At 34.9% G+C, this 12,429-nt stretch overlaps 1 protein-coding gene across 7 annotated transcripts in view; it reads right to left on the bottom strand.

Annotated features, from left to right (window-relative positions):
- The window catches only part of DNM1L (dynamin 1 like), an 89,854-nt gene that overhangs the window by 3,308 nt on the left and 74,117 nt on the right, over nt 1-12,429 (bottom strand). For 2 of the 7 annotated variants that reach the window (XM_027844342.1, XM_027844345.1), the window contains exons 13-19: nt 10,014-10,106; nt 8,493-8,549; nt 7,355-7,432; nt 6,976-7,008; nt 3,089-3,262; nt 2,738-2,847; nt 1,459-1,618 (exon numbers count right to left, since the gene is read on the bottom strand). In XM_027844342.1, the coding sequence (XP_027700143.1) occupies nt 1,459-1,618; nt 2,738-2,847; nt 3,089-3,262; nt 6,976-7,008; nt 7,355-7,432; nt 8,493-8,549; nt 10,014-10,106 (705 nt within the window). The remainder of the gene's footprint in view (nt 1-1,458; nt 1,619-2,737; nt 2,848-3,088; nt 3,263-6,975; nt 7,009-7,354; nt 7,433-8,492; nt 8,550-10,013; nt 10,107-12,429) is intronic. The other 5 variants (XM_027844344.1, XM_027844347.1, XM_027844346.1 and 2 more) reach the window with 3 other exon arrangements.

Below are 12,429 nucleotides of genomic sequence, written 5' to 3' on the forward strand. Positions count from 1 at the left end.
CCACGGAGGTGTGTTTCAATCACTATGCTTCCCACACAGTCCCATCATAATCCCCCAATCCACCCCTCCTTCCCATATGCAAGATGCTAACATCTCTCTTTTTGTACAAGGATCAGAGAAAAATATAACCCCCTCCATTTCACAGAGCTAGCCAATAAGAGTTTCACAAATTTTTTTCTCTTGCATAAGGAGTGATTTGTCAGTATTCATATTCACCTGCTTTGCTAACTACATATCAATAAACTCAACTGAATAATTAATTAGTAACAATTATTATTTACAAGTCCACCCTATCTTCTAGGGATACATAGGGAAAGTTTTAAAGGGTTTTTTTGGGGGGGCGGGGCTTGTTGGTTTTTAAGATTCCGAAACTAAATGCTTTTTGGGAAGAAAAGTGATAGAAAATTTTGAAAATGTCTTTGAAGTGTTTCCATCTCTATGTGATTTTTGTTGCTGAAAATCTGTGCTATCATTTGGAAAAACTACATAAAAATTTTCTAAATAACTTTCAGTGGGCTTAAAATTCATTTATTAAAAATACTAAAAATGCAATATCTTATTAGTTTTCAAGAACAAATGATTGACCTCATGGAAGATGGGAATTTACTAGACAAATTCCAACTAAAACAATTGGTGGATGGAATTACTTTGGACCTATGTATATTGTTGAGGCATCTTTTTCAACTATTGTCAGCCACGTATCAAAATGATTTTGTTTCAAAAATAATTAGACATACTGTAGTTTTGCAAATTGATGCTACCTTTTTTGATCCTCAGTAAGCCTATAAAGCATATTTTTATCCTTACTCTACAAATGAGAAAACGGGCTGAAAAGAATATAGATACATTAGAGTGGATGTTCAGTTTTTTAAATTTTTTTTTACCTCTTACCCAAGTTTACAATTCCTGAGTCATCCTCAGTTCTTTGCACTAGTTTACCCTATTCAGCTAATCAGTTGGCAAATAATATCAGTAGTCTCTATAACAGTTCCACCTTAGTTGGGGGGGGGGGGTGGTGTTCCATGTGTTCCCTTCTAGATTACTGTCTAGTTTCCTTCAAAGCTTATTAGCCAAGACCCACATTCTACATGAAGTCTTTTCTCATTTTTCACAGCTGCTAGTATTTCCTCCTCCCCCCAATCACTTTGTGTTTGTTTTGTATACTTTTATATACCTATCATTTCCTGTTAAAAGTAAACCCACTCTAGGCAGGGATTTTTATTTTTGTCTTTGTATCCCCAGCATCCAGCACTTGTTAAGTGGCTGGGATGATAGATTCTTGAAATAATGAGCAAATACTAGACTTGAATCAAATAACAGAATATAAAGCAAAGGTAAATGGCAGGCAAACGAGACCAACTTGTAATAGAAACACTAAGTTTTGACTAAATAAATAATTTCTCTAAATAGCTCAACTATGAAAAATTGGTAAAAAACTAAAAGCTGGCTGGTTGGTACCTTTAACATATCAGCTGCCTCCTTTCTTCGCTGTGCCATGTCCTCAGATTCAGTCAGAAGATCATCCAGTAACAATGATTTGTATAGCTGTCCTACTAACTCACTCTGAAGAGTATCTTTCACGTGGTTGACTAAAAAATGCATTACTGCCTTTGGCACACTGAAAATAATGAAAGTTAATGAAAGGTTGGCATTCTTACTGTTTTTTTAACCTTAATTTGAGCTTAATTCCAAGTGTTTAGAACACAGCATACATACTTATGTAGCAATTTTTTAAGTTCTTTGGCCATTTTATTATTTAACTGACCTCTATGAGATTCCTTTAGAGCCATATACATTCATTCAGCTCTAAGAAATAATTAGGAGAACAAATAGGATTTGTATATGACTTAAGGGATTTTATGGTCAAATGTATGGCAATTTTCCAATTTAGTGTTTCTTTATTTGCCTTATTAATGCTTCTTCTTACCTACTCACAACTGATCCTGATTTACTTACTTACTCACAAGTGACCCTGATTTTAACACAAGAAATATGTAGAACTAAGAGAAATCTCAGAGAGGTCAGTTTAGAGCAGAGGTGTCAAACATGCCTGAGTACAGCCACACACAAGTGTAACTGGAAAATATTTAACAATGTAAAAATACAATAAAACAGAGATAATATTACACTTTAAAACTAAGTCAATAACTGATAAATAAATGAACAAATGAATGAATAAATAAATAAAACTAAGTCAACCTGAAGGAATTCTTATGGATAGATTAGTGGCCCCCATTTTTATTTGTTTGGCACCACTGGTTTAGAAAATTAACATCTCTGGGAGAGGAGAGAGAAGGGAAGAAAATCTGAAACTCAAAATCTTATGGAAGTGAATGTCGAAAACTAAAAATTAATAAATAAATTGTTAAAAAAAAAAGAAATCACTATTGGTGTTTTACTAAAGCAAAAAAAAAAATAAATAAATAACATCACCAAAAGTAAACAAATTTTTAAACCTTATTGTTTTGTATTACTACTCTTCTAAAGTTAGGTAGTACCAAAGAAGTAAAAATCAATTATATTAGTAAGGTTTTAGACTACATGGATTCATATCATTGATATTATGGGCTCTTTTCATTAATATTATATATTAATTATATATTAATATTTAGCATAAAAGTGAATCAGTAAAATGTTCTTTTTTTTTGTTCATGTCAGGATTCTAAATTCATAATTATCAGTTTGAGTAGAAAAATAAAAGCATTCATCACAGTTGGTAGCTTCTTTTAATACTAACCTGTCTTGTATATTCTTCCTGACAATAAGAAAATATGATTTGATAAGTCTTTCAATAACCTCACAATCTCGCTGTTCCCGGGCAGACAGTTTACGTGCAACTGGCACAGGCTACAAGGAAAAAGTAGAATTCTAACTTTTTGCTTCAATTTACCTTTTTGACAGTATTTTAAAAAATCTGAAAGCAACAGTTTTGAACCAATAATTTAAAATTTTTTTAAATTAAAAAATCCATTTTTCAATTTTTAGGTTTTTTATTAAAATAATTATTTTGTCTCATATTTAGACTTAAGAAATTTTTCAGTAAATTTGTCCATATATATTAATATCTGCACAGTCCCCAAATCCTCACCACATCCAATAAATTCACAGCATGGCCTTTTTGTGGACTGGCTGGCATAATGGGAATTGGTTTTGATTTTTCTTCAGCTAACAGTTCTTCAGCTTTTGAAGTTTTCAGCATTCCTCTCCAGTTGCCTGTTGTTGGTTCTTGAGCCCCATCACCTATACCACCCACAGGTACCATCTGAAAAAAAAAATGTGAACACACATACAAACCATCTCACACTCACTGATAAAAGATATTAAGTAGACATTCACATTCACTGGCCATCAAATACAACTCTGCATATCCAAGCACCAAACATTTTGATTTATCAGACCTTTTATGGAGGCAGCAGCTCACAACTGTGTAAAATACTATACATCTGGAATCCATTTGATCTGACATAGTTCAAAAACGATTCTGTCATACTGTTTCCAAAATTACATGGAATGTATAAGTCTCATTCATGGTCCTTACTTAATCCTTAACTTTTCAACATTTGTCAACTCTGCAAAATTTGCCAAATCTTGCCAAGGGAGGTAACAAGGGATAAGTATACTGTGAGCAGGAACACAAATAACTCACTATATTACAAAGACCAACAAGAAAACAACAACTTGATCCTTAATTCTGTGTTAATCCTAACCCATGAAAACTTCCTTGATCTTCTTACAACCACCAGATTGTCCTCCCCCAAACACACACACACACACACTCTCTCTCTCTCTCTCTCTCTCTCTCTCCCCCCCATAAATATATATATATATATATATATATATATATATAAAAATATATATATATGACAGATTTGAACTCAGGTCCTCCTGACTCCAGGGCTGGTGCTCTACCTACTGTACCATCTAGCTGCCCCAACACTTACATTTTCATCAGAAGTCCTAGAGGATTGAATTTTCATAGAATAGAAGAAAAACAAACTTTTTTTTTTTTGGCTAGGCAATGGGGTTAAGTGACTTGCCCAGGGTCACACAGCTAGTAAGTGTTATGCGTCTGAGGCTGGATTTGAACTCAGGTCCTCCTGACTCCAGGGCCAGTGCTCTATCCACTGTGCCACCTACCTGCCCCAAAAAACGAACATTGTTAAGTGAAATAAACCAGTGTACACTCCTATGATTGCAATTTATATTGAATTTTACTCTCAACTCAAAGAAAAGAACCATGCAAATTATACCTTGGAGGCAGTACTGCCAGTTACTTAAAATTATACCTAAGGCTTCTCTACATAGAGTTAATCTGCAAACCGAATTGACTAAAAGTCGGATTGTCCGCTTACTGTTAACTAGTCCTGTTGCCTTTTTGTGATTTTTTTTCCCTGTCAAAACTGCCTGCTCTAAATATTCATTTTTAATATGATTTGACCTTTATATTAACAATGAGTTTTACTTTGTTCTGAGTAGTTGTTTGTTTCTTTAGGGAGGGGGAACAGAGTCAACAGCAATATGTCAAAAGCCTGTATCTCTCAAAGATAGTCCTAGACCCTGTTGAATTGAATTTAACAACAGTAGTGAAGATCAATGACAGCAACATTTGGCACAAGTGATTTTGCATTTAATATTCTTAATTTCCACCAAGAGGCTCAACTTTTATTTATTTTTAAGAGGCTCAACTTTTAAAAAGAAACAGGTTAACAGGCTCCTACTTCCTAACAGCTTAAGGAAGAATACGTTATCCAAAGCACCACTAGTTAATATTTATTCAGTAAAATAGCACCTGCCCTAAGGGAGCTTAGTCTAAAGAGATAAGGACATACATATAACAAATTATATGAGATAAATATGGTTGCCGTGGAATCATGACATTCATCAATATTTATATTTGAAGACAGCTTGGTATAGTGTAAAGGAAACTAAGCTAGGAATAAGAAGATATGAATGTTACACTTAGTTTTACTGTGAACTATGGACCTTGAATAAGTCACAACTTTTAAGAACATCCATTTTCTCATCAGTAGAGTGAGATAACTACCTATCTTGTTTAAACAATAAAATTACTGAAACTACAAAATCATTTAATTTTAGCACTGCAAGGGACTTTTAGTGAAAAAAAAAAAAAAAGTCACATAGTCCAAACTCCCTCTTTTCAAATTTGAGAAAACTGAAGTCTAGGAGTTAAGTGACTCCCATTACAATAAGTGATATGTAAATGTGGACAACACAAATAAAATTGATTAAAATTATTTTAAAACCTTTCCTCAGCTTTTCTTAAATACAAATTTTAAGAAAAATCAAATATTTAAAAACATAAACCAGAGGACATGAGGTTTTAAGTAGCTAGGTTTGGATATTTAAATCTTTTTTTTCTCTTCTAGATCCCACTTTCAGAATGTTGGGGATTAGTCCACTCTTCTCAGAGCCTACCTTCTTTCTCCCACTGAGAAAAGTCATATAAGAAAAGACTAGGGGCAAGACCTTCCCCTGGTACTCTACTCCAGAGGAACGAAACATCAATCGGGCACTTAGCACTGCATATCACTTAGCTGCTTCATCATTCAATTAGCCATGGGGCGAACTGTCTCAAGTTGTTTTTTTTTAATCCTCTCAATAATTAAATTACAAGGCTTACTCTTCAATCTCCCTACCCCAAAATGTACAACCAATTGAAGGAGTATGGTTGTTTCTACCTCCACAATATCTTCTACATTTGTCCCTTCCTCACTACTCACATAAAACCACTTAGGTTCAGGCCCTCATCTCTTCAACTCCCTTCCACAAGTCTCCTCATCTAAATCCATTCTCCACACAATCGTCCAAATGATTTTCCTTAAACACAAGTTTGGCCAGGTCACTTCCCTACTCCAACTCTAGTAGTTGTCTATTGCCTCTAGAATCAAACATAAGCTGTTTTATTTATCTTTTAAAAAAATCATCTCCTTTCTATAATTATGAACACAAACATCTCCCTATACAAAGAACAAAAAGATGACTGCACCAAAAACTGTGAATATCTACTACATACAGGTTGGGATTTTGGGGGTGGAAGAACAATTCAAATTGAATACAGATCCCACACTTCTCCTGTTTGTCTGAATCCTGGTATAATGTTACTCCCCTTCCAGCACTCTGTAATACAAACCAACCAGCTTTGCTTTTTCTTTATACACCATCAACTGCATTGGCTACCTGCCCCCTCAAGTCTACCTTATAAAATACTTCACTTCCTGAAGAAAGACTCAAATCAAGGACTACCTTCTTACACAAAGCTTCTTCTGATCCCAATTGCTATTGTCCTTCCTTTTGGATATTGTCTTTGATAGAATGTAAGTTCCTTAAGGACAGGGTTTATTTCATTTTTTTTTCTTTTTACCTCTAGCTCCTAGTAAAGTGACTGGCACATAAGGTAATTAATAAATGCTTGTTGATTGATTGGATGAAAAAAAAGATGCCTTAACAGCAGAAACAATTAGAAAGGAGATGCAGCTGGGACAATTCACAAACTAAATAATCCTACACCAAAAAACAAACAAACAAATCACAAGATATAACTCTAGTCCCCAGAAGTTTATCTATTCTACTGTGGAGATGTCCGTTCTTAAGCGGAAACTAAGTAGATAAGATATTAGTGGGTAAGCCATTATTTTCTAATGAGTCCAGCACAATAAAGGTGTACAAAATATTAGAATCATTTTAATTGCTTAATTTAGAACTTTAGAAAGTTCTGAAACATATCAGTATTATTATTTAAACCATAATAAAATTGCTAATATTGGCTACTTTCTTCAAAAACGTAGACAAAAGGGGTGTACGATGAACGTAACAACACAATAAAACGTTAACAAGTACAGATGTCACTGCACAAACAAAGTAATATTTTTAGGAAAGTGGTTTTGAAGATGTAAAAAAGGTTTCGATGGGAAACAAAAGCTACCAAACATTTCCATTCTGAGGCAGGAGACTCACATGTTTAGTTTCTCTTCTGTTCTCCTGAATTAACTGTTAAGAGACAGGTTAAACATCCAATTTAACAAGTGAGATTAATAAATTAAATCAACAGATTAAATTCAAAAAATTAAGGACAAATCACCTTTTATTTATATTATGGACATGAATTTCATTGCAAGCGAGAGTAAGCATGTAAACAAGGAAACCTATCCTTGAATAACCTGCATAATTAGAGTAAAAAATTTCAAGAAATTCTCTGTTCAATACTGACTCTAGGTAAGCATATCTTATGTGTAACATTTTATTGCCACCTTATTATGATGAACTGTTTTGCAGGTGATTACTGTGCACTAAATGGGAATATGCATGCACGCTTAGATTAAGAATCAGAACAGACCTTGCCATCAGCCTCAGCAGAAGCAGCAGTAGAGGGCTCCTGGGAGGCAGGTGCCAAAGTACCTGGAACTTTAGAAGACTAAAGAGAGCAAGAAATGCAGGGGGAAAAAATCAAGGATGCTACCATGTTATTCTATAAAAACATTTTTTTTATCAAGCCATAACCCTCTGTAAAAAAGAAGTATGAAAAACAACTGTTTTCAAACACCCAATGCCTTTCACCTTTTTCAAAGATGAAGTGTTTTTTGTCATACTATCCAAGGTGTAATCATTGGTTAAAAATATTTCTGTTAGGTTAATACTCCTATTTCCTGATAGGGTGCTAAGGACGTCAACACATTTTCCATAATTGTTTTATGTTATAAGTTCAATAACCTGTAGGTATATGGTCATTTTCTTTTTTTGTCTTCCCCCTCAAATCAAATATCCAGAAGTTCCCAAAGTCACATGAAAGATTAGTACATTACAGTACTGTGTTAGTCTTCACAAAATTTAAGTAATGTCATTGGCAACATGAACAAATTTGGCATATCTATCTCTTCAGATATAAAACAGCCTTTAATGTTCAATTTTGTGGTTTAATTTAATAAGATCCCTATATATTGAAATTTAGAGGCAGCAATGTTATAGTAGATGAGTGATGGCAAGAAGTCAGAAAGACCTCAGCATAAGTACTATCGCTGACCACATGTGTAACCATGAGTAAGAGACTTGACTTAAGTGCCAGGCAACTGGCCAAGCCAGCCAAGGCTAAAAGTTATAGAAGAGGTGCTGATGGGGACAGAGTTTCCCTTTTTTTATTTTTTTTTGTTTTTTTTTTTTAATTTTTTTGGGGGGAGTTTCCACATAAAGGAGTAGTCCACAGTATTGAAATCACAAGTTTGGACAAAAAAAAAATGTTTAAGGCCTGGCAACATACAATATATTCAAATACAATCCCTCAGTTATTCTGGTGTATTTAACAGAAGACTCTATTATCAAGAGAAAATCATATTTTATAATCTTTTACACCTAAAAAATGTATTTCTGCTTCAATTTTTAAATATAAAAGCAATACAGCTTCTGATTACTAAACTGAAACAATGCCAATTATTCCAAATGTCTAGGTTAATGACACTTAAAAAACAAAATTGTTTTACCTTGTCCCGAGGCATCGTTGAAGGTAACTCTCTTGCTAACCTATTTCTCCTTTGTTCCTGTGAATCAAAAAATATTTGATTATGCCTTAATACACTTAAAGCACTGTTCTACTTTTACTTAAAGATTGTTCTGAATTATAGACAAATGAAATTTCAAAATGTTAGATCATTTCATTAGTAAGAAGTAGGTAAGAAGTTGCTTTTAGTAGCCACAGATAATTTGGTATATAAGCTTAATAGTTTAACCAGAAATGTTATCCTTTAAATTATACAGAGATAACTGTGACAATATTTAAAAAATCAAATTTCTGTCAAATGGTATTGAATGATAACAAGACTCTTAAAAACTCTTTCCTTTGACTTTCCCAGGAAAGTAACAACAGCGTCAGGAACTAACACTTAGTATGGTGACACAATCAGGCTTATTTAAACAAGACAATCTTTGAAAAAGTGACCATTTTTCAGTTCATTATTTAATTGTGAATGTTAGTAATTACAGTAGCAAGACAGCAAGGCTAGAATTACTGTGATGATTTCATTAAAGAATTAACAGCAAATCTCTCAACAGAGGGGCAGCTAGGGAGCACAGTAGATACAGCACCGGCTCTGAAGTCAGGAGGACCTGAGTTCAAATACAGCCTCAGACCAAACACTTGACATTAACTGGGTGACCCTGGGCAACCCTAATTGCCCCCCCCCAAAAAAACCAATCTCTCAACAGGTAGCATTTTAAATTCCAAATGCTTTGCTTCAAGGATCTTATCAGCTTTAATAAATGTGTTTAAAGTAAAATGAAGACAAATTGTCTTACAAATGAAAAGCACTTACATATTTTTAAAAGGTAGAGTAATAGAACCTAATGAATAAGGATTACATATTGTTGTTCTATAACAGGAAAAAACTTCCAAACACTGTTGTATATTCTCATTAGCATTCAGTCAATCAATAAGCATTTATTATAGGTCTGCTATGTGCCAAACCGTGCTCAGTACTGAAAGGACTGAACTAGATGATCTCTACAGCCCCTTAGCATTTAATTCTCTAACTTTATGCCCCAGGAGAAGAAGCTCTTTGCTAGAGTCCCAGTGAGAAAGGGAAAATAGCATATGAATTATTCTGAGACAAAATTAATAGGAGAAGAGAATAGTTTGAAGGAATTCCTCTTTCCAACAGTTCGGCATCAATTCAAGGCCTCCTACAGCTTTTTACATTTCTTCCATATGGGCAGTGACCAACTGATTGGTCATGACCAATGGAAAGCAGGTAGGCTTTGAGAGTCTAAATGCATCCTCTACACACATACTCATCTGTCCAAATATCTTGCACAACACCAGTTCTGGAATAGTTGGAACTGTGCAGATTAGTCTGTCAACCCTAAAGACATTCAAGTATAACCATCAAAATATTCAATTTCTCCCACGTTACACTCAATTTTAATTCAACTTCCCAATATAATGAAGTTCAAAATTAATTTCCTTGAGACAAAATAAAACAGGGACCAACAAAATCAATTTTTTTTACCTCTATATTATTGTTCATAAGCCCACAGGCATCAGCAAAGTCCGGATGTTTAGTGTTGATGTAGGCCAATTCAATTGCAACTAAGTTATGAACCTAAGGGGAAAAAATGAAGGTAGGGTATTCATTCTGTCAGATATTAATACACTTTTAATTTGAGAAATTACTGCTTATAAAATCTGCTAAATAATTAAAACCAAAAATTTTGACTGAAATACAGACTGAAATGCATATTTTGCAAATAACTTTTACCTCAAACTAATCAAATTTCTGCCAGAGAAAATGTTATAATTTTTAAATTACTTAACATATCCATTGGCAGAATTGCTACAATGTTTTCCATAAAGTCTGGTCTCTTTAGTTCCATACCTGTTTTTGATATGTACAAGGATATTTTACTTCTTAGAACTTTGTAACGGCAAGTGCCTCACTTCCTTACTCTGAAGAATGTAAATAAATAAATATTTCTTGCTGCAGACTATAAACATGCACACATACTTTTTATACATAGCTATAAATATAAAATGGGCAGCTAAGTGGCACAGTGGAGAGAGTACCAGGCCTGGAGTCAGGAAGACGTGAGTTTAAATCTGGCCTCAGACACTTCCTAGCTGTGTGATCCTGAGCAAGTCACTTAGCCTTGTTTGCCTCAGTTTCCTCAAAATCTATAAAATGATCTGGAGAAGGAAAAGGCAAACCACTCCATTATCTTTGCCAAGAAAACCCTAAATCGGTTCATGAAAAGTAGGACACAACTGAAAAATGACTAAACAACAAAGGGGGTCGGTTACCAAGAGGGCAGAGAAAAGGCAGCAGCTTGCCTGAGATCTCCCCAAAACCCATCTGAACACCTTTAAATAATGTCATATAAATTCCTGGAACCCACAAAAGGACGGAATGAAATAATTTTCCAGCCAAAGATAACTTAGATCAGCAGGAAAGGTCTGTCACACCTGGGTGAGAGTGGCGCATAGTCCAGCACAGCCTGCACCAGCGCAGTCCAGGAACAGACCTTGGGAGATGCTTGATCAGCAACAGCAGCTTCTAGAGCTCTCAACCCACAGGTGATAAGGGGGTGGTCAAACAACTGGTCAAAAGGAGATTAGAGGGATCCCTTTGCTAGCACCGGGGCAGTACTCTGTAGCTTTGCCCAGACTCAGATTGGGATCATAGTCCTGGGTGGCAGTCCCAGGGTGAGTAGGAGCACTAACACAGCAGACCTTGTGGCCAAAGTGGAGTGGGGACCCTCATCACAGTTCCAGGATAGAAAAGAGTGCTTGTCGTCCATCACAGACCAAAGCACAGGTCTGAGGAGGAGTAAACACCTCTCTCCTTAGATCATACCACCTTGGAAGAACTGAAAACTTACAGGTCCCTAGAAGGATCCCTGAAAAAAGCTGCACAAAACCCCTGAAGCTTGGGACAGTGTGCCCTCTACCCTGGAAGCAGAGCCCTACTTTAACAAAGAATTAAAAGTCAAGAAATAGGTAGGGAAAATGAGCAAACAACAAAAAATAATTCTGACTACAGAAAGATATTATAGTGAAAAGGAAGATCAAAACACACACTCAGAAGAAGATAGCAAAGTCAAAGCTCCTCTATCCAAAGCCTCCAAGAAAAATGAATTCGTCTCAGGCCACAGAAGACCTCAAAAGGATTTTGAAAATCAAGGAAGAAAGTGAGAGGAATAACTGGAAAGAGAAATGAGAGTGATGCAAGAAAATCATGAAAAATGAGTCAACAGCTTGGTAAAGGAGACACAGAAAAATACTGAAGAAAATAACACCTTAAAACACAGACTAGCCAAACAGTAAAAGAGGTCCAAGAAACCAATGAGAAGAATGTCTTAAAAAGTGTAAGTGATGAAATAGAAAAAAGAGGCACAAAAATGCACTGCAGGAAAAAATTCCTTAAAAAGTAGAACTGGCCAAATGGAAAAGGAGATACAAAAGCTCACTAAAGAAAATAATTCCTTAAAAATTAGAATTGAGCAAATATCAGATTCCATGCTGTCTTGGGGGGAGAGGGGAGAACAGGGAGGGGAAGAAAATTTAAAACTCAAAATCTTATGGAAGTGAATGTTCAAAACTAAAAATAATAAATTATTTTTTAAAATACACTTTAAAAAAAAAGGAAATGATAAACAGGATGCTCTCAGAAAAACCTGAACTTACATGAACAAAGTGAAATGAGCAGAGCCAGGAGAACATTGTACAGAGTAACAGCAATATTGTAAGATGATCAGCTGTGAATGACTTAGCTACTCTCAGAAACACAATGATCCAAAAAATCCTGAAGTACTTATGATGAAAAATGCTATCCATCCGCAGAGAAAGAACTGATGGTGTCTGAATACAGATTGAAGCATATTTCTTTTACTTTACTTTTCTTGAAGTTTTTGGATTTTTGGTCTATGTTT

The sequence above is a fragment of the Vombatus ursinus genome, unplaced genomic scaffold, assembly GCF_900497805.2.
Source record: "Vombatus ursinus unplaced genomic scaffold, bare-nosed wombat genome assembly UNPS02014941.1, whole genome shotgun sequence".
Taxonomy (NCBI): Eukaryota; Metazoa; Chordata; class Mammalia; order Diprotodontia; family Vombatidae; genus Vombatus; species Vombatus ursinus.